The 23,539-nt window shown below is 36.3% G+C and overlaps 1 protein-coding gene across 1 annotated transcript in view; it reads left to right on the top strand.

Moving 5' to 3' along the window:
- POLN (polymerase (DNA directed) nu) overlaps positions 1-23,539 on the top strand; it is a 104,349-nt gene that overhangs the window by 52,060 nt on the left and 28,750 nt on the right. Inside the window, exons 18-19 of the mRNA XM_010577280.1 lie at positions 17,906-17,988; positions 21,462-21,593. Of these exons, the coding sequence (XP_010575582.1) occupies positions 17,906-17,988; positions 21,462-21,593 (215 nt within the window). The remainder of the gene's footprint in view (positions 1-17,905; positions 17,989-21,461; positions 21,594-23,539) is intronic.

A 23,539-nucleotide genomic window follows, 5' to 3' on the forward strand; every position in this document is an offset into this window, starting at 1 on the left:
AGAGGATGAAAAATAAGTTTAGTCTTTTAGGTTGTCTGCAATTTCTTTCTTAATTAGAGGCACAGTGATTACCAGTCTCTTTCAAACTGTTCATTTGTCACCCTTCTCAGTAGGCTGTTGTTCCTCTGTCACAGTATATGCTCATATTGACCATATTGAGTCAAAATCCAGGAAAAGTATCTTGATTTAGCAAAGCACTTAAGCACACCATAAACACGTGATTTCGTCCTACCTGACTGATGCCTACTGTCCTGCCTGAGTGCTTTTCTGAATTGGGGTAGTACTGCTTCAGAGTTCCTATGACTAAAGCATTAAGCTATACTTAAAATAATTGGATAAGTCCTTTCCCTTGCTTCTTTAGAATCTTCCGTAGAGAACTGGAGATCCCTAGTAGTGATGAGTTCAGCTGCATCCAGCAGAGCATAGTGGTACCCTCCATCAAGGGTCCTGAGCGCAGCCTAGCCATACAAATGCGACTATATTATTTATGGCTCTGGAACTAGCTTAGTCATTTTAATCTTGAAGATGTTATCACTGTGTTCCAATGTTTAATCCAGACATCTCTGATACCTGCAAATTGCATTTACTTCCTATGTTTTAGGTTTCTGAACCTGAAATAGAATACAAACCCCAACGTTGGGTTGCCAAGCTCCATGTACAGTGCCAAAGCGTGCACCTCAAAGGGTGAAAAAGGCTATATGCTGACTGCAGAGCTATCTAGGAGAAGTTAATGAGAAAGTCTAATCACAGAAGTTTGCATTTGAACTCCTCTTAGAAAGCTGGAACAGAATCACAAGGACAGCCAGTGATCCAAAGGCTGTACCTGAAGATACCTGCTAGATAGGTAGTGTTTGGAAAAAAGTGGGCAGGATTCACTCTTTTCAAGTGGCTGTGATGCCCAGCTTTTATATAAGAGCTAGGTGCTTGGAGACCTTAGTTCAACATTTTAAATCTTAGAGTGTTCAACCCTACATCTCTCTCCTCCCAGGAAAATACAAATCAAGGTTAGACTTTGTATGTTGCAGCTGATCCTGTTCAGCAAATATTGTAACATTGAAATAATTGGATTTTTTTAGTTGAGAGAAGATATGATTTAGGAAAAACATGCTAAAAGTCTTCAAATATATAAAAGGTTATTGCAGAGAGTTGGGCAGAGAGTGAACTAAGCATAATGAATGGGCTTACACTGTTGTAAGAGATGTTTCAGTTAAAGAAATCTTTTGAATACTAAAGGTGTATAAATATGGAGATGGGTTACCTATGAAGGCTGTGGGATTCCTATCACTGGAAGGAATGAGACAATTAGACAAATATTTCCAAGGATAGCTGAGGTGACTTCTTAGTTGCCTATGACACTATGATTTTATTGCAGATTGCTTAGAGCATTCAGTTGGAAGAGGGATTTCTTTATTTCAGTCCCGTTTCAGGGATTATTTGGTTTTTTACTTAATGATTGTCTAATTCTGTTTATTAGCAGTAGCTACAGGGACAAAAGTCAAAGATTTACGACTCTCACCTGAGTACTCTAAATGGAATAGTGTGTCCTTTCATGTTTGCTTTCCTTCTGAACTCATGAATTATGCTTTTTGTTGTTGTTGTTGTTTTGGGGTGGCTTGGGGTTTTGTTTTGGTTTTGGTTTTTTTTTGTGGTTTGGTTTGCTGGGGTTTTTTTTGCAGAGTAGTCCCATTTCCATGTGATCTTGGAGGATGCCAAACCTAGCTTGTGGTCTTGCAATTAGACCATGCTTTAATTGCATGTCACCAGGAGGCAGAGTTGTGGATGTGAATCCCACCAGGTGAAGAGACAACTGAGTTGCTGTCCCTTAGTAGCCAGGCAACTGTTCCAGGGTGGTACCTCCTCCACCTTATACTAAGAAAAAGCCAACAAATCCAAACCTGATAGCGAGAAGCTATCAGTGTGAATAATGAAGTAATCAGATTACATTTCCTAGATTGGGTCCTACAGGAATCACAGAGGAGGTCAGGTGGGCTCAGAGTGGGTCTATGATGAACACGTGCATAATGTAGCACTTTGGGAGCCTATTGAACTGTCAGGAGGGAAGAGTTCCCTGAGGTACGCAGAGAATTCAAGGACATCCAGGATTAAGGAGCCACTTAGTGGAGTGAAAGGGGTCGGTCACAGTTTTGGATATAGGCATCTGCATTAATTTCTTGAATTTTGTCTAGGTCTCACAGTTCCTTATGGAATTGCCAGTGTAGATTTGTGAGAGATGAATTTCCACTGACACTGTGTAATAGAAAACAGGCCAAAAAATAAATGTAAGGTTACTGCTCTGAGGTGAGCGTCATCCCAGTGGCCAATTCACTTAAACTAAGTGCGTAGATTGAGCTACAGGTGTCTGCTTTATATTTTAATCTGCAGAAAATTATTACTGGGTTATGCTTTTATCTAGTGAGTGGTTTCTAAGGCACACATTGGCAAGCATCAACAAGATATTGCAGGTATGTTTGCAGCCTCTAATCTTCTTAGTTTCTGTTTAGATATGTTTGTGTTATAAATGTCCTAGCAGATTTATGGAAACATTTTGCCCCCCTTTCTAAATTATAACTATGAACTAGAGATGTTAAAACATATAGACTATATAACCTCATAAACCAAGAGGTTCAGAGGAAAAGACCCTATAAGTAGGTTAGTTACAAATGGATTGAAGTGAAAATCCAGTACTTCTATATTCAGAAATTTAGGTATGGGAATACCGAGGTGATTTATAGTCTCTAGGAACAATACTAGCATATGAAACAAAGAACATTCTCTTGACCACATTATCTCTCTGAGATTAAATCAATGCAAACTTAATCTAGAAACATTATTAAATGTTGTCTTTTCAAGGTAAATATACCTTTTCTGTAGATGATATTTACTATTTGAGAAGGGGAGAGATTCAGAGGGGTCTTCAGTAAATTGTTTACAGTATGGTCTAATTGCGAGCATAAATCTATTACTACTGTAAACTGTGTATTTTCATTTCTGTGAGAGCAGAAAGGTAATTGTCCCTGTGCACAAACTTTTTCATGCAGTGATAAATTATCTAGGCATTTTCTGTCATACATTCTGTATCATAGGTTGTCTGTTGAGCCAGTGTAGATCCAGTGTCATGAAATCCATGTTGGTCTGTGCCTCAGAAAATTCCCTTTCTAGATAAGACTGTCAGACAGTTGTGACTTAGTATTTTAGCTTTTGTACACTGTAACTCCTTTCAGTTTGGAAATCATAATATGTGAATGAGAGAACACACAAAAGGTTTGCCCATATGCAATCAATTTTCCTTATATTCTGCAGCTAAAGAATAACAGAGTAGAGAAATTTTAATAATCTCTATTAAAAATATTTATGTAGTACTTTGTAGTACTATGTAGTGGAGGAATATCTCTAATACTGATAGTACTATCTAGTAGAGGAATATCAGTAATACTGTTCAGTATGCAGATGTATTGTATATTAAAAGATAATTACCTGAATAATCTGATAACTGCTGCCATTCCAGTATGAAAACAGGCATTCTCTTTAAACTATTGATTTCTACCTCTGAACTATAATTTAACCTGTACACATTAACTGCTGATGGTGAATTAAAGTAACAAGGTAATTAGTGGATACTGTTAAGGGTGATATTTACTCTGATTATACCAATGAAAGGACAATTTGTGACAGCTGTGAACAATGCTTACAGTCAAGGCTATGCTTGAAAGAAGGCTGGAGAATTTGATAGTGGTCTAGTTGTTCCTGTTTCACTTTGAGATCTGAGTTTTGTAAAATCCAAACCACAAAATATTCCCTTCTCTTTCATCTGTCATCTACTTACTCATATTCATGCTGTTAGTGCCTTCTTTTGTGTGATGATGGAGAACAGCATAAATACATGTCCTGCTTCCAGGTACTGAATTTACCTTCAAGTAAGTACTGGACATAATAATTGTTCACCTGAGTCTATGTGGCTTTCAGAGAGTTAAAAAAAATGGCTGACCAACAAGAGGACATATCTCGTTATTCCTTTGTAGCAATGGCAGTTAATATCTAAAATAAGGAAGTGTGTAGCTATCATGAAATTCCAAGGGATTTATAAATTATTTACCACTCATCATTTTAAAAAACATTCCTTTCCATTTTTGTAGTGTGGGTTTGGTTGGCTGACGATTTTAAGACATGGAAGTGTCTTTAGCTTACACTATCCTTGCCAGAATCAGAGGAACCTGAGCACCTGATTTCCAATAACTTTGGGAACTGCAGGCTGTTTATAAAATGTGCTGAACATAAAAGTCTGTGTTTTCTCAGCTGTTGTGTATGTGGGATCATGGTAATATCTGTTTTGGTAAGAGACAGACATGCTAATTTTGGAAATTACTCGAGCAAAAGCCTAGAGAGAAACGAAACACAGAACTACTTGGGATTACCATATTGGAAGGACAAAAGTATTTTATTTTTTTTTCTTTTTTAAAGGTAAGTTCAGCCATATTTGAATAAAAAGACCACAGTGCAGAAGGGTTTGTTTTGTTCTTTGCACACTGTCTTCCTCCAGGAAGTGGGGAAATTTTCTTTATTTACCACCTGCCAAGCAGGGGACTCAAGGACTGATTACATCTAATAATGGCAAGGTGAGCCAAACTGTTGCACACTAGCAGTTGGTACAGCAGGAACTATGGCAAAATAGGGACTCTTGTTTTTCCAGCCACTTGGCAATTCAGGATACTTCCTGACAATAGCTCTATCTGTTGATATCCTGCTGACTTCTGAAGAACACGGGAAATAAGCAGAAGTATTTTGGATATTCCTGAAATAAATCAAAATAAGTCCTCATGGGCTGAATTATACAAAAATATAGCGTACTGGGTCTGTTTGAAAAAGATAAGGTCAAGTATGCACAAATGCTTTGTGGTAGGCTGACTAAATATATATACACTTGCCCATACTGGTTTTATACAACCTTGTTTCAAATACATTCTCTGTATCAAATAGATTAAAGATTCATCCTCAGCAAAATGCTGTCTTTTTTTAGGTTACTTCATATAAATGTATGGTATAGCAGACATTGAATTCAGTTACGCTGCCTACTCCCTTAAATAGCAAGAGCAAAGGCCAGTAAATCAGGAATGAGATAAATAGATTTTTGAGAAGCGAAAACCACATCCATAGCTAAATGTTTTTTAAAGAGATATGAATATTTGTGCTTCTGTGTTAATTTTATGAAAATATCAACAAGCTCATGAAAGAGTCATTATTAATCAAGAGATATCACCTGGGTGTTTGTTAGGTCATTAAGGAATAATGAAATACTCATGCTTATCCAGGTGGACTTCTACCGAGGAGACAGGAAGAGCTTTTGCTCTCTTCCTGTCACTGTTAGCAGACATATGGTTACACGATACAGCTACAGGGTTGCACAGCTCCCTTTCCCCCGGTTAGAGTTCTCTCAGTTTTGTTCACTGTCTAAATAATGAGATACACTAGCTTAGGACTCTTAGAACTCCATCTAAAGATTTTTTAGGTAGCCCAGGCTATTTCATACACTTCTAATTAGATATTAGAACTTGTAGTCTCTTGGATTTGTTTCTCCACTTTTTATGAGCTTAATGTCAAGTCTAAAATGCATTTTGGTTAATTAATTTCACTGCATACATTGCAAAAGAATGAAATCTCTTCTTCTGGAGTTGCAATGAAAGAAGAGACACTCCACACCATTGAGCACATACAGGAATGTGAAACTGTGTTTTGCAGTATTAAGACAAATTACAAGCATACCTGCTCTTCACCATGGAGTACTTAAGGTTACTTCTAGAACCCTGCCTTTGAAGAGAGTGGAGAAAAGTTTTCATGTGTATTATATGGCACTCCCTTTAAATAACTGTAACTAAATATCCCTGCTGGAGTCTCCATTTAGAAATATATGACTGTGTTGTGATCTTTCAGCTCTGAAGTTTGGCTGTGTAACTCAGCCAGTATTGATTCGCTGTAAATCTGGAGGTCCTAAACTCAGTGCTACCTGCTAGGAGTCTCACTAAGGGTTAATGTAACATTTCTTTCATTATCATTGGATTACCTGGTTTTGTACTACTGTTACCATTTTTTTATTACTTTAAAGGCTTCTGATTATTTTTCTTTTGTGAAATAGATTCTAAGGAAACAACTTTTGCAGTATTTTTAACTAAATAATTGTTAGTACTTATCCATTGTCTCATTGTTTATGTATCATTTCTATTCTGATCAATATCTAAAATATCTCTCATTTTGTATCTTGTATATTTCTTTTTTTATTCAGAGTATTACTGATAAAAAGTGAGGAATCAAGAATTTGTTTAATATCTGCAGTTCAGAGAGAGAGACAATTTCAATTTGAATGAGAAGGCATGCTCTTCCAAATCAAGTCACATTCAGGGGCAGGTGTTCTGTGGCAGAACATCTAATTGTGGAGATACTACTTGTTATGAATCTGGTGTTTAATAATAACTTATTTGGTAAAGTACTTGTGAGTGAGGCTGTACCACTTGCAGCTCCTGCATCTGCATCACTGCAGATTTCTTAGGATTGTTCTTGAGAAATTTTTTAAACCTATGAGGTACTATAGTATAAGCTTGAATTCCTGTGAGAATAAATGTGGTCCCTTATAGTAGGAAAAGGTGCTGACAAGGTGACAGCAGTTATTAAGAAACAGAGAAGCATTCAGAGGAGAAGCTTTCAGAAAAAAATAAAGCAGAATCTCTCACACTGCTGGTTAGTGCTTTACGCTTGGTTAAGAGTATGCCTAGTCTTACACAGGAATATAAGACTAGGAGGACCTTTTTGGTCATAAAACTGTTGCAGGTGACAATGTCGTAAACTCCCTTTCATACATTGATAGGGTCTCAACTTAGAACTAGTTTTAACCTACATAATACTATTGAAGAGCTGTTGAATTCTCCATTCCTCTTCTGGCTAGAAAACTCCTTTTACTTTCTACCTTATATTTATTCCTAGAGTTCATATACCCAAATTATTCTTGCCAATGTTGTCCATTAGCTTTATTGGCTCTCCTGGCCCCCCAGTGTTTGCTTTGTATAAATGCTTCAGGAAGGCAATCAACTGTGTTCTCAACCCTCATTCTTTAAGGAACAGGACAAGCTTTCTTAGGGTATTTGTCATAAAAATACCTTAATAAACTAGTGTTAGGAGCAGCTAGTTATGACTACATGGAATTCCATATTTGTTAATCTGTATTTCTTCTTGGCAAGGAAGATGAGCCTCTGTGGCACTGACTGACTGTTTCACTAAACTGCTTTAGTTACCAAAGCTAGCTTTTTTAGCTAGCTCCAAAAACTCTGCACCAGAGCACAGTCTCAGGAATACTTGTATCATGGTCCAGAAACATAACTTTATTTTGAAACAGCCATGAAACTGGGCTAGCAGAATGATGGATGAAACAAAGAAATAATGACTTGAGAGGCTACCTTTACTCTAATAAATTTAGCACCAGGGATGTTCCTAGTTGCTGGCACTCAAAATCTGGGTTGGTAAATTGGTCCCTGTCATGGTCGTGGCTCTGGACCAAACAGTTCCTGGGCACAGTTCCTGAATTATCATGGGCCAGGGATTACTTCCACCTGGCTGCTGGATGCAGCACCATGTTTGGATGGTAAGAGAGTTTTGAAGGATGGATTATGTGGTGATGTTTTCCAGTTAGCCCCGAATATTTATGGGCAGGTTTAATTTCTTAATACTGACTTAATGTCTCTTTTCACATGGTTGCTTTATCTTTTTGCCTATTCAATATTTATGGGCAGGTTTAATTTCTTAATACTGACTTAATGTCTCTTTTCACATGGTTGGGGTTGTTTGGTTTTTTTTCTATTCAATATTCTGGTAGCCTACCACTACCAAATTCGTATTTCCTGAACATGATAACCAAATTATGTTAACTACCCCAGATAAAATCTCACCAGCATATTGTACAGCAGTACTAATATTGTCCTGTAATTGGAAATAGCTCACTTGACGCATCCTGAGATCGCATTTGTTTTTCTACAGCTAAACCACACTGTTTCCTAGTTGTTCCATGATAAATTATTAACATCTTTTCTGTTTCTAATTCCTCATCCCCTACTTTATACACAAATTCTATACTTTAATAATTCTTATTTGCAAAAAAAATAGCTTGCAGAAAAGCAATAGTCTCTATTATTCTTTAGACTCTGTGAAAGGGTTTATTTCTCAAGCTGTGCAGCACGTGGGGATAGGATCACAATTACTACAGTCTGGAGTGGGGAAATGGTGTCAGGGTGCTATCTGATTTTGTTCTTCTTTGCTGTTTTGGAGAAGAGTTTGTTACGAAATAGGTTGGAAGACAAGCTCTAAGATCTCTGTATATTACCTTTCTGTTTCTCTCTTCTGTCCTGTCATTATACTCACTTTGGGATTAGGCAGTCTCTTACATCTGCTTGAAAACATTGTGATATCAGCTGTAATTGCATCCTCAGGTTATGTCTCTAGTTTTGGCCTAGGAGTATTTAGCCTGGTATGTCATTAATGGTAAAGTCCATTACTATTAAATTTCTGTAAGGCTAACAGATTAAATCATTGTTCTGAAAAAGCATCATTATTTAAATCAGGCTTGTTTACATTAAGCAAAAAGCACTGATTCTAGATTGAGATTTTCATCCCTCTCAATAAACATCACTTGTGAAATATGTCTGTTTCTTAATGAATGATTGTAGTAACTGTTATATTTTTGCATAATAAAAGAACTGTACTAAAGGGTACTCCTCAAAAGATTCTGACAGGAAACACTTGAAAATCGTGGCATTTACAAATGTGCATGATAACTGTAATAATTTTTGTTTTGCCTTTGGAATACTTTTGTTAGGTAGCTCTGCTTCCACAAATGAAGGTTTAAATATATATATCTGTATATATATTAGAACTTTTCTGTTGAGCTATAGGAGACAGATGTAGGTTTTGGCTTGTGATGTTTAATTATTGCAGTATGTTTTTTCAAAGGGCATTCATGTAGTGGTTTAATTAGTTATTGCTTTCTCCACTTACTCCCTTCTACCCCCTTGTCCCATTCCTCCCCCCCAAAAATAACTCCTGTACATGCTGAAATTTAGCAAAAGGGAGGATGTTCACTTTGCCTTCTCAGAATCAGAGTTTTAAAACATTTTAAGCTCCGAGTTCAACACCTCATGGGTGTTGGTGTGGAATATTTCAACAGTTTTACTTTTGCAGCAAAGCAGTTGCTATCTGTTTTGCAAGCTCACTTGCAATAGTTGATATTAATGAAATTTAACACTTGTCTTGCTTTGCACTCTGACCGACTGTCTGTATGGTGGCTTATGGAAATTTCACCTTGTAGTTTACAGTCCCTTGGAGAAGTGCAGCTGTGACATTTGTTTAGACTAGCAGATAATAAGGTAGAGGGAATAAAGTCTTCAGGAAGCATAATGGCTTTTGTTTTTAGAAGAGCTAAACAATAACTTTAAATAAACCAGGTTGTTAACTACAAGTTTAACCAGACAGCTTAATTTTATGTCACGTTAGAAGCTTATTATTATTGCACATTAAATGCTTTCTTACCATTCTAGAATAAATGAAAAATAAAGTTTTGGAATTGTCACCACCACAACTAACACACAAACTAGTGAAAAAGCAAGCTCTGAGGAGGTTGGGCAGTCCTCAGTTGTTTTGTGGTGTCTGATAACATTTGGCTTTGCTAATTTCAAGGAGAGGCTTTCTTGTGTATGAAAAGCTTGCTCCAAGTAGTCATCTCCTTCTAGAGTGACTTTGATAAAATGCAACATTTTATGAGCACACTCCAGAGCTTAATAAAATGTTTCCGTTGATTTCATTTAACTCAACTTTAACTTCAGTGTCAAGCTAAATCTTGATGAAATCAAGAATGCAAAAGCAATTCATTCTTCACTTTTACTTTTGCTTTTAATTCAGTGTGATCGTAGGCATAATAGAAATTTAAGCTGCAAGAGGTGCTTTAAGTGAAGATTGAAAGAGATGGGATATGAAGTATCTTATCTGTCTCTGCAGAGCCCATTTGTTCAAGACTCTCATATATAGCATGACTGATTTCTTCCTATTTTGATTGCCCTGTCAAGATATTTAAAAGTTGGCTTCTTATTTTTTTCTGAACAACGTAGGTGCAGTTTGATATAGTGTGACATCTCCTCTCTTCTTCCCTGCTTGTTTTTCCTGAGCAAACCGTACATTGTTGTAACAATATTGTAGCTCCATGTTTTGTTCCACATAATATCTGAGATGGCAGTTGCATCATCTTTTGATTATATGTTAAGAATCTGTTTCCTTCTGTTTCACTTTTCTGTTATTTGTCTAAAGGCTGCTTTGAAGATCCATTTATTTTTTTTACAAAGTTATGAGACTTCTAACAGGTCCAAGATGGGTAATTATTTGATACTCTGCTACAGCTACCTGTATCATCTCCCAAAATGGCTTTTGTTCCTTCTTAACTGTTTGAAGCCTCTTACAGAAAAGCTTGAATAGTACATGTGATAAATGAAGAACTCTAAGAACATTAATTTACATTTGGTCCCTGACATTGTTTTATACAGATGGCCCCTGAACAATTTTTATGTCACCCAATTTGTATAGATCCCTTAATCTGTTTGTATAAACCCCTTAAACTGTTGATGTTCACATTGGCACCTGAAGCTGGGAGTTAGTTACCCTGACTTCCTTTTATTCTGTGCTCGTAGACCCAAAGACCCTTCAGTAATCACATGACTCAGAAATAAATACCATGTGTCCGTGTCATTCACTATGTAAGAGAGACTATGGCTGTGAGAAGAAAGCCCTTTTTTTTTGTTCGTGAAGAGGGAAAAAGGTGAAGGTTGCAGGGTAGGATGTGCTCTTTCAAGCATCTTCATCAATGTCAGGGACTTTCTGTTCTAACTGACAGATGTCCAGAATTGTGCATTTTTAAAGAAAAATCTCTAAGTGACCTTTTTTGTCAAGAGCACTGAAAATAACTGCTATCTAATTTATCTTTTCAGTATCCAATATCTGGGACATCAACATGCAAGTAAATATCTTAATAAAGGTAATGGATCACTTTACTCCCAAATGAATCTTTCGACAAATTGTTACTGATGATAGCTATAATTTATGACATGACCTTGTGCAATTTCTTTATCTGGTTTCCTGCTACTTTAAAATGTAGCAACAGAAGACTTCTGGACCACAGAGCAAGCTGCAAAGATATGTTTTTATCTTCTGTAAAATACATGAAAGATAGATATCATGCTCTTTAAAAGAAGGTTGAGGACTAATGAAATAAATCTTCATGCAATGAACTATAGAGGCTACTCAGACAAAATAAATTATTTTATGATTAACCATTGGAAGGACTTTTAAAATCCTAAAGTCCTTCTGGAGTCTTGCAAAAGAGTTTTACAGGGGTTATAAAGCTTTTCCTGGTGCTAAATAGATATAAAACAAATTAAAATGTAGTTTGGTAGGGTGGCATACAAAAAGAGGAAAAGAGGCACAATGACAAAAATGTTGCAGAGCTGCCTGTAGTATAGGAAGGATGACATCAAGCTGACAGTGCTGTATTTTGTTCATTCAAAGAAGTTGAACACAACTAAAAGCTTTTATAAAAACCTCTAAACTAAATAAAACATAAATTTAAACTCTGTGAGTGTGAGGTTGTGACCCTTTCCCCTCTGTGTTTAAGTACGTGACCCCTATCTTTACATGGGACATCCATTCCAGAGATTCTCCATCATGTGCAGTGGCCACTGGAAGACAGCTCTGCCTCTCCCAGTGCCAGGTGGGAATAAATATATGTGAAATGGGGACCCTGTGTGGTATAACCCTTTAGATAAGGAGGAGGTGTGAGCAATCTGATGTACTACTAACGATATCTCAATGCCCTAGTTTATTGATTAATTTATTGGTGCATATCCTTGGGTGAAGAGTTTCTTTGAGTTATTCTGTAACCTTATGTCTCACTTATGCAAACTGGGTTACAGTAAAAATGGGATTACAAGCATTAGAAGTGCTTAGAAGTGACATAGATAAAGAAATAAAATAAAAAACTTTATATATACTTAGGTTACATCAGAAAGGTCTGTCTTTCTATCTTTGTTAGCTATTTCACCTGCTGTTTCCCTTCTGACAAGATGTTAGTCTGCATTTCAGTCTTTGTGGATGCTTCCTTTTTTTAGAAAAGTATCTTAACTTTATTTCCACTATTCTGGGCAGTCTAGACAAATTTCATTTTTCGTCCTGATGTCTTTATGCTCTTCTTATGAGAAAGACAATCTAGCTACTTTTTGTTTAGAACATAGTTGTATAGATGCCTCATAGTTATAGAAGGCATATATATGTGGTTATAGATGTGGTTTTCACTGGACATTCTGTATCAAACTATACATTAAAACAGTGTATGATAAAAATATCTAGATGGGCTAATTGTGTGTACCTTATGCCTGACTCTTGATTGACATGTGAGGCAAAAGTAGTGATCTATTTTGATATGACAGTGGCTTCAGAGAAACCATTTCCCAACCTCTTCATTTTCTATATTTTGTAACAGAGATTAACCAGGCAAAAGTTGTTCCAAGATTGCTTCCACGTGTTACTGTAAAAATGCCTGAGACAATGTATGCCTGAGCCTAGTCAGCATTTTCCATTAGTCATGGAATAGCAGCTTTCAAAAACATTGCTTTTTCTTGTGCATTGCATTAACAGTGAGCAGACCAGGTTACGTGTAGCCAATCTTTTCCGTATGTTTAGGATGCTCACATACGTTGTGGTATATATTCTGCTTGCCTTTAGGTATAATAAGGCCAGTGTGATTGAAAAAGTAAGCTTTCAGAACTTACCTCCTACATGATCTATCCAGTGGCAATACCACTGTAAAACTGAGCTTTTCTAAAGCTTGCAGTTGTCACTAATTACATAAATTGTCTGTACCAGTTTCATATGCCAACACAAAGTTCCAGGCAGAAACTTAGAAAATACACAGCCCTCATCTGCTATTAAATAGCAACAGGTGATTAAAAATGAGAGATTTATATAGTTCACTGATGAAATGAAAAAAAGCTGTAAAAGCAGTCAGATGAACGAATGCATATTCACTCATATGTTCACTCATTTATTGGACATTAATGACCATGTATAAAATGAATTTAATGGCACTCCATCTCGTTTCCCACATCAACAACTCACAGCTAGGACTTGGATTAATTGGCAGATGCAGGAGAGCGGCCAAGAGCTTTGTGGCTATTATGACTGAGCTTAGCTTGGCTGGAATGTAGTGCAGATCAAGGCAATGCATGTCTGCCAGATATTGTGTTTGAGAAGTTTGTTCTGCCTTTTCCTGTACATAAACAGACGACTTCCGTCACCATAGAACATTTCCCAGAAATGCTGAAATGTCTTATCGCATTCTTTTAAGACTGATTTCCTTCCATTTCTACCTGTTCTCAAAGTTTTATTTTGGCATTGCTCAAACTTTATGCACTGTAGCCTCTCTGATTTTTTTAGTGTTCATATACTTCATGCTGTGTGTGCTCATTTCTGTATACTAAAATTTGCGTTACTTCTTTCCTTTTAATATTCAGTACAGGCTAAAACCAAATCCATCCAGATCTCTACTCTGTATTAAATGTGTTATTCTAGTTTATAGTTAAGCTTTTTTTAAATTACAGATATGATTGCCATATTTTTCTTGAGTATAAAGAAACTTGGTGTTAATATGTTTTAAAGACTTAAGGCTTAATTAGCAGAAACTCCTTGAGATGTCCATTAGACACTATTAATATATGAAAACATACAGTGAATTTTGGAGAAATTATAGAAAATATTCAAAATATCTCTGAAAAAGTAATAAATTACATATGCCCGTTTTTCAAGTTTCATATCTGCACTGTATGTTTCTTAAAATAATTTGATGTTATCCTTCGTCACTGTTTCACTGGAAAATTTTTCTCCTTTTTTTTCACTCTAAGAATTAGGCAGCTATTCGCTTTTAGGCATACAGCCCAGTTCTTAGTAGAATCACCTTTTTAAAGAGTTTCTATATCTCTACTCTCACTATGTTTGTCAACTTTTCTACAGTTTTCAGCTGTACGTTGTTTTGCTGTCCTCGCAGACCTTTCCAAATTGTTTAGCTCTGCTAACTCCTTCCAAGGATTGTAAGATCTGTTAACCTGAGCATATCTTCCAGCACTGAAGTCCATTTTTTATTCTACCTAATAGACATGTATCAAGTAAGGTACTATAAAGCACAGTACTTGGAAAAAAAAAACTAAATGAAGAAAGGTAGAGGACAAACAAATCAGGCATGTGGAAATAGACTGAGACAAGTATGCAGGCAAGGACAGGAATGTAGGAGGTGAAATATTGCACATTTGGAGATGGCAAGTCAGGAGGAATTTGAAGATGATGGTAATATTGATTATGAACTTGAACAAATAGTGTATTTGAGAAAGAGAAATGAGAAGTATGTCATAAGATGGAAAAATATGTTTCATGCTAGAACTAATAATTGCATTTATATTTTTTGTAGGGCTTCAGAAATTGTGCTATTTCCACAACAAAACCTGCAGCAAATTCTTTCTTTTGAGCTTTTTTTTCTGCATCAGTTTCTATTACACTGCATTAATGTTCTTCCTGTTCTTCCGGATGTACATACAGTACTGGGTGAACTGAAGTCTGCCTCCATGTCACTGTCTGGGCCTAGCCGCTACATCATACCACAATTCAGCGCTGAGTATTTTCATGCATTAGATAGCTTGCTTAGTGATAGTAGCTTAAAAATTTCTTACACAAGTAAGCAGATAACAATGTCTCTTTTTCAATATCATGGTATTCCATGATAAGTCCAAAGCCAAAATAAAAGTTTTACCTTTAAATAGGTTCTCACAGTACCCATTAAAACAAATTAATTATCACAAATATAAAGTTGTTTGTAGAGGAAACAGGCTGAAGAAGGGGGCCCACTGCGGATTTCTAACATGGCTGCTGTGCTTCTGAGAAATTGTACCTCCACCCCACCCCAATTTTGTTATTCAAAGGAATAGTCTTCACCTCAAACTGCAGGAATGCCACTCTGTATTACAGAAGGAATCAAGTATCCTAGGTAGAAACCAATCATTGTCAATACAAACAGAAAAAAATGTTCTCATTATTAGAAAAAAAAGGAATACTTTTGATTAATGACTTGTGTTTGCTCAAGCACTTGTGATTTATATGGCAATTTTATACTTTATTATTCCAGTGTCTTGAATGCGGTACATAAATTTACAGATATAGAGTGCTAGATGTAATGCCTCTCTGCCAAGTGCTCGCATTTCCCACTGTGACACACTAGGTGTTGACTGACCATTTTGGTTTTACCATTATATTAAAAGAAATATTTGACATAAAGCTCTGAAATTTTAATTGCTTCTCATGTATTTCATGGCTAACCAAAGATCAGGAAATGTTAAGTGACTGTTGTGATTGCCATGATCACATGGTGCATGTACAGCTGCACCAATAACTGTGTTAGGCAAGGTTTTATTGTGATCGCTTACAGTGGAAACACAGGATCTTCCTCCTGACACTGCCTATCATGATTACAGCAATAAGTCTATTTCTGTTTTTCTCAGTCAGCCCTGTCAAGTTGAAGCTTGGATAATGCAAAATCATCCTTGAAAACCTAGCAGTGGGTCTTGCTGTGCACATAATCAAGTTCTAGTGTCTTCTTTCACTGTTAAAGCTTCTCTAGAATCACCAGTCACCCCCAGCAAGACTTTTGCCTTGTGTCTTCCCCGGTACCATGATCTGATAAGTATGTATGTTCCTCTACAGATCCCCATGACTTCTTACCCACTGTGTTAATTTCTATTATAGCCATTCTTTTTCAGAGAAGTCAGCAGCTAACATACCCCCTACTGGGAGCCCTTGGCTCTCAGTTGCCTCAAGCCCCAGACTTCAGTAAATCTGCAAGTCAACTCTATTGCTGTACTCCTATGTCTTGCCTTCTTCAGGCCTCTAGTTCAAATATGCAGTATTAGGAAAGCAGTATTATGTTGTGTATTGTTTCCCTAGTTTCAGCGTTCTTCATCTCAGAAAAGTCCTCAGGTAAGATATACTCTCTTATCAGATTCTATTTTCCCTCCTGGTTCTGGATAGATGCTTTCTCAAGTGTATATGTAGCTTTATGCCAGGTTCTTCAGGAAATTCCTGCAGACTTTCTGCCAGAGGTTGCTTCAGGAAATCCTTAATGATGTCTGGTTTCCTAATTCTGCACTTATTAGCTCCAATTGCCACTTTGTCCTCTTATTCAGGTACATTTGGGAATCTCAACCTACTTCATTCAAAAGAGTCATGAACTTTTGACCTGGCATAACTAAGGCAGCAAACTATAAGTGTCTCCAACTACTGGAACAATTGACTTAAGTGGGAATAGTCTTCATTACAGATGGAAAACACTATGTAATAGATTATCCAGTTCTTCGTGTTTCTCAGCCTTAAAACGAGCAGTGAAAAGTCTGTTTTATCTTTGAGCAATTAGTAGCATTCAAAGGAATAATGTGAGCTTCTACAAAACCAAAGGCTATTTGCCCAATGAAGGTTTGAAATCATATTCAATTTTATTTTTCCTCTTCAAAAAATCTGTACTGCCATAAGGACTTACTTAAATCTCATTGCACTCAAGGTCTACCTGTTTATCATTCAGAGACCCTAATTATACCAGCACTGTGCATAGGCTTGGCTAAAATCAGTGTATCAGCCAAGCAAGCAAAAATTTGTGGCTCTGCTGATTTTCTAGGTGTTTGAATATCATAATAATGGTGAAAGACTCTTCTTCAAGAAGATACACAGAAATATGCCATTTTCTCAAAGCTCATCAGCCAAAACATTCATGACAAAGCATCTTTCATGGCAAAAAACCTTCATAAGAAAGCATAGCAAACTTTGCTTTTAAAAATGCAACCAAATCATTATGAACAGACTCATGAGGAGACTTATTCACAAATTGTGCCTATGTCATCAAGTATCTCTGATAGGAATTCATCTCTGTGTTCCAAATACAATTTGTGTAGGTATTTGTTTTCAGAGTGTGAGTAGGTGATCAAGATTTTCCCCAATGCACTTCAATTTAAACCAAATGATCAATATTCTTTGGTGTTTTCAATTGTCAATAATGTCAGCATTCTTTCTGAAGCTTCATTTTGATAAGGAAAAGTATAGGTGGCACATACTTGTCAGTTGCAGAGTCCTAGCTTTTTATTTGCAAATTGCTAAATCCATTAGCCTTTCCATAGGACTGTTGGTGAGTGAATGGGAACCAGGAAGGACCATACTGCTGGGAGTAAACTAGCTACACTCTCTAGTTAAGAAACAGCCAGTGCTTCTGTTTTATGAAGCATCTCTATTGTGGAGCTCTGTAAGACATATGGAGAGATTCAGTGCATGCTGTTATCAGTCATTATTCTTGATAAAAGGTTGGATATTCCTATTAGTGAACCCCTGATATAGCCTTTGTTTAAATAAGCTTTAGATCAGACTTAGGCTTTGAGTCTCTCTATTTAGCATGTCTTGAAGTAATGCTGTTGCTGGAAAGATTTAATTTTTCTCATGGGTCAATATTGAATCCTCTTCAACCTAAAGAACTACTAATATAGTAGTAGGACTTTTCCTAGCCAAGAATTTGATTAAAAATAAAAGGAAAGGAGAAGACGAAGATTAAAATTAAGGGTTTCTTTTACTATGGACTATCACCACTATAAAAAAGTTGTGCATTCCTGGCTGAAGACAAAAGCCCTTACATCCTTCTGTTCATATCTTACAAGTATGTAGTTATTAAATGGTTATTGACTTTAATACACTTTCTGTGGGGACAACAACTTAAATTAGTTTTAACTGAAATTGTATGATTTGTTTGTTTGTTTAGGAAGGGGATTCCAAGTGAACAAGTGAAACACGCTGATAGAGAGCAAGCAAAGCGTGTAGTTTACTCAGTGGTTTATGGAGCAGGTAGGCATTTTTAGAAAAAAACCCGGCTACAGTAGATTCATACTTTATACATAATTTATACAAGTAGACTGAATTTCTAAAGGTGAATAAAAGTTTGTCAGAATATTAAATTTTTATTTTTATCAAGGATTTTTAAATGATCTACCCAGTATCAAAATTACCAAATTAATACAGCCACATTGAGGTGTACAAAGATTACTCTGATTTTGTGTTTATTTGCTGCTGATGTAACTGAAGCATTTGTCTTTATCTAAAATGAGTTTACTTTTGAGTGGATTTTGCATTCTGTCAGTATATAGACAGAGATGAGAATAAATACAATGAAATTAAAAGATCTTCAATATTGTCTCAAAACACATTCATAGAACCACAGAATGGCTGAGGTTGGAAGGGACCTCTGGAGGTCACCAGATCCAGCCCCCCTGCTCAAGCAGGGACATCTAGAGCCGATTGAAGGGGAGAAAAACACTTCAATTTTAGCTCTCCAGAATATCTATTTTATGCATAGGGGTGTAGATTATATACATATATATAAAAGAATATATATAGACACACATGTATTTTTACATTCAGCTGTATTGCATTTTAAACATCTGTGTTTAAATTCTATATTAAAAAAGCCCAGGACTAGCTCCCTGCAATGTAAATTCAGACCTTCCCATGCTGAGACTGGAATCAAATCTCCTGTTTGCAGCCTGAATGTTTTCATCACTAGATTATTTTACAAAATGCAAGCATTAGCACCCCTGCCCCTTGGTCCATGCAGGTGCTACACATTTCCTATCTGTTCCCTTCATTCTGGGTGGAACAGGCAGATACCTGACTTAATCAGACTGAATCACCACCATCTGAATGGTCTGTAGCTCTGTACGTAGTCAGTGGGGAAAAGGAAATGCCTCAGTTACTGGGGCTAGAGTCTCCTTCAGTAGAGCCTATGTCGTCTGTGCATGCTATAGAGAATTTAGATTATTAGATTAGGCAGAGTATTGGCATTCCCTCACTTGCTTTGTACCAGGCACCACACATTTCAGTGCAGCAGTGCTTGATTTAAGTATCTCCATTTACTTGTTTGTGCTTTGTCTCCCTCTCTCTCAAATGAGGGCAGCTGAAGCATCTGAAAGATAATAAGATGCTTCAGTTCATTGGTAGTGTGATCAGATCCTAATGAAGACATAACATGGAGTGATATCATTAAACTATTTAGATGGAAACTGGGCTGACAAAAAATAATTGTTAGCTACCTGAAATTGATGGACTGAATTCTACCCACCGTTTGTCTCCCTTCAAAAGATGGCTAACTTGTCATTAAGGAGACATTTTGATACAACTGAAGAGTGTGAATAATATTTATTTCACTTCTTTTGGGATTGAAAAATACAGAGACATTCCCTGAGGAGCTTGCCTATATTATGCTTACAGGAGTTAATGAAAATCTTTCATGTAGTAAATAGTAATTTTTTTTTCTTTTTGTTTTCTTAGCTTTAGGTTACATTTGGTTCATATTTTCAAGGTCTTTTCTATAATCCTGGAGGATAGAAAATAGTATAATAAAGAAAGAAGAGTCTCATTATGTCTAGGAGTTGGTACTTCAATAAATACAGCAAATATTGAGAGGGATGACAGTATTATTGTCTTTTGCTTGGTTTGGAGCAATTCAATTCACCTGCTTCTGCCCCAGTCATCTTGTAAAACTAAAGTACAGACAACTTAAACATCTGTAAAATAAGGAGTAATTCCATTCAATGGCAGTATATTCAAGCACTGAATTGACACAGAGGGATGTCAAGGTATTTAAATGAAAAGCAGAGAAACTAATGATATTTTCAGTTTTGAAAGATGATATTACAGAATGGAAACACTAAAACTCGTAGGCTGCTGCTAACAATTCCCCTGACACGGATAACTCAAGGAGAGTGCTCAGGGAAGCTTTAGTCCGCTCCCGAGCGCTGCTTCGCATGGCCTATGCTCCAGCATTGTGGAACATGATCTGACACAATTACGAGGCTCTACATTCCTCTCTTTTTGCTTCCCAGGAACTGCATTTCCCTGGAACCTTTCAGACTTCCTTTCCGATGTTGTGGCTTATTTTTCCTACTATTTTATGCAATACTTTGTTCTGTATATCAGTAGTTCTTTAAATGGATAACATGGACAAACGTAGATGTTACAGTTCTCTAAGGAAGCCACAGCAGTCTCCTAGCTGTTAACAATATGTGCTTTAGCAGATAGATTTGTCGTTTGCTGACTCAGGAAGAAAATGCAAATTAATTAGATGTCAAATAAAAGTACAGACCTATAGTAGCTGAGCAAGGGTCATCCTGGATGTCTTGTGAATTTCTTCTTCTAGCACCTTGTCCAGACTAGTATTCCTGCAGCTCAGTGCAGATCCTGGCATGACTGAGAACAAAATGCTACAGAATTGTTCTGAAATGCACATCAGACTGACAGTGATGGCATTTAGGTGGCTGAAATCTTCTCTCTTTCAAAAATGCTAGATAATTTTTCCTGACAGTATTACTGTGACAATAACTATTCTATGCCTTTGGTGCCTTGAGAGATCGCCTCTCAGCTTATGTTATTTGCGGACACAGTGCTGGGTTTGTGTTGCTCTGCAGCTGACATAAATATATCTGTCTTTCAAACCTCATATGACTAATGTTGATGCATGTTTTATTTTTACTGGAACTGTTTGGTTTATAAATGTGTTTAAACTGTAGCTCTTAATTTATATTTTCACACTCTGGAAAACTGTCTTCAGCTTTTTTCCACCTTCTCTATAAATGCTCTTAGATCCAACGTTATATATATTGTGCACCTATATCCCATCCAAAAGCTATTATTCCTTCCTCTCTCTGTTGAAACACTTTTTCTGTTTTTTTCTTTTTCCAACCCTTTTATCTCACAACTTGGACCCAGATTTTTACAGGCATTGAGGAGCCGAAGACTGTTCGAAATCCATGGGACTCCTAACGGCCTTTCTAAAATAAGGCTTTGTCTGATTGCTTCAGCAGTTAAGTTGTTCTATGACTTCTACACCAAATCTAAAGAAACTCAACCAGCCACATTGCCATTCTCTTTTAGATCTTCATTCACATTTGTGTGTGTTTGAAATTGATTTCAAATTCTTTATCTGCTCCTCAAAGTTTGCAGATTTCAAGACTGAGCTAGTAAAATGATACTTAAAGTAACAAAGTTATTCTGTGAACAAAAGAGATTTCAACCACATTATAGGTATAAATTATAACTAGGAATTTCTTGATTACATACTTCTTATATACTTCTTATTAAATATATTCTTAGTCCAGTAACTTCGGTAAAACATTCAAGCTCAAAGTTAAACATTTGCTTTGTTGAAATATGATTGTAGTATATCAGATCCATCCTCCACTAATTGTGAATGTAACAGTGCTATTGTATGTAGTGGATTTTTGTTCTGCTTTATTGCATAATAACGGTAATTTCTTTACCACCAGGTAAAGAACATCTTGCTGGCTGCCTGGGAATTACTCCTCTTCAAGCCAGCCAATTTATAGAGAGCTTTATGCAAAAATACAAGAAAGTACATGAATTTACAAAGAAAACGATTGAACAATGCCGAAATAAAGGTAATCCAAAGTCTGTAAGCATATTTTTGTATACTGATCAGCACTGTGTGACAGTGGTGAAGACAAAGATTCAGCTTGACCCAAATTCAGATAGTTACAGGACGAGAAAAAAGATGGAATATAATTTCTTGATGAATCAGGTTTTTTTCTTTTTTAAACTTAAGAGGAGCTGGTTAAACCTGTCTGCCTTTTCTCAGAAAGATGCTAACAGAATAAGACATCTGTTCTCAGAGTGAACCCTACTTAATGTCAAGTTACACTGCATCATTTTGAAATATAATGTACTCCAACACAAAAAAGCCCAAGGAATCTTTTACTTAATAAATATGCTACATGGCTCCTGGACTGTGGAAGCTCAGCCATTTAGTCAAAGGACCAATTTACAGAGCCAATTTTTTTTAATGTATTTTTTTCTTTGCGTCAGTCAGACTTTATGTTCCTGAAGTTCAGGTGGTATCTGTGATGACAGATGTGTGCAGAGTGCTTCCTGGAGCCAGCAGCTGCAAACTGTTCTTGCATCAAATTTGTTGCTAGCCTACATATTCATTTATATTTAGTGAATCCTAGGAGTGCAGTAATTTGAGGAGAGAAAATATAGCTGCTTGAAATATTGCCTTTTAAAAGCTAATTAGCAGAACTGTCAAAATTGATTTATTTTGTTTCTTAATAGGGTGTACAGTACTAAGACATTTTGTAGAAATAAGTAGTAAATTTGCAATGTAATATTACCCATCACTGTATGGGTGAGCGTCATGACAGAAACATGTAACTGACTTCCAGTCATGAAAATGGGTAGTATTCCTTTTTTGTACTTTGTAGGGCTTAAAAATCTACTTGAAGCATGAACTGTCATTGAGTCACGCAGTTGCATTCCTTTGTTCATTAATATTACTAAAGAAAAGTGAAGTTACTGAAAATCTATTTTTAGCTATAATTAAGCCCAACGTAACATATCTAGCAAAATATTACACATTTATTATATATTTTTCATCTATTTAAAATAACATAGCATTCTTTTCTTAAAGGTGAATGAATTTCAATAACCAGACTTCTGCAGTAAAGAATCTGGTTTATGAGTTTAGTAGACAAGCGTGTCATAACTAATGTCCTTGATTGTCATCGAAACACGCTTGTCTAATTAGTACTTACTCCTCCTCTCACTCCCATTTATCAACCATTTTTTTAACCATTAATGGCAGAAGAACAATCTGATTTGGTTGTACAAGCTCAAAAAATCTGCAGCAGGTCAACATAATTTAATATTTTTTCTTGTTAATCCACCTCAGATTCCAACTTTCCAACAAAAACATTCCAACCTAGTGAGCTCATTATAAGGTAACTTGTCCTTACTTAACTGCAGTTCAAAGGTGAACAGCACCCACCTGACTAATATTATTTAGGTGTTATGAATGCCTGATACTCTGTGTAGATATGATAAGCATACAAATAATACTAATTTGTGATTAAGATATATTTGTTAGTGTATTAGTATGTTTTATTATATTGTTGGTTTTTCATGAAATTATCAACATATTAAAAAGACTACCTTAAGACCTCATTCAAATATGTGTTTGCAGATTAATCTTTGACCACAGAAGCATACTCTGCCACTATTACATGAAAGATGGTATTTGTTTGGGGATGCTAATCAGCTATGAGTACTGCAAGGGTGATTCTGTTGTGGAGACACACCACACAGGAATAAGGATATTACAGTAAATCTATTTTTCCCTGAGAATCCTTTATTTCAAGAATTCCATCTTTAGATACTGTTCTTCATGGAAAATCTTAGTTAAATTGAGAAGACTGATTTGCCAAAGAATATCCTAACCTCCAGATAATTCATCTCCTTATCCCCAAACTGGTGCTTTTAGTATCAGCACTCCTGGAAATACACTAATTCACAGAAAGCTGCATTAATTCAGCAGAACCATCTTCATCCCCTG

The sequence above is a fragment of the Haliaeetus leucocephalus genome, unplaced genomic scaffold, assembly GCF_000737465.1.
Source record: "Haliaeetus leucocephalus isolate CR32 unplaced genomic scaffold, Haliaeetus_leucocephalus-4.0 Scaffold51, whole genome shotgun sequence".
Taxonomy (NCBI): domain Eukaryota; kingdom Metazoa; phylum Chordata; class Aves; order Accipitriformes; family Accipitridae; genus Haliaeetus; species Haliaeetus leucocephalus.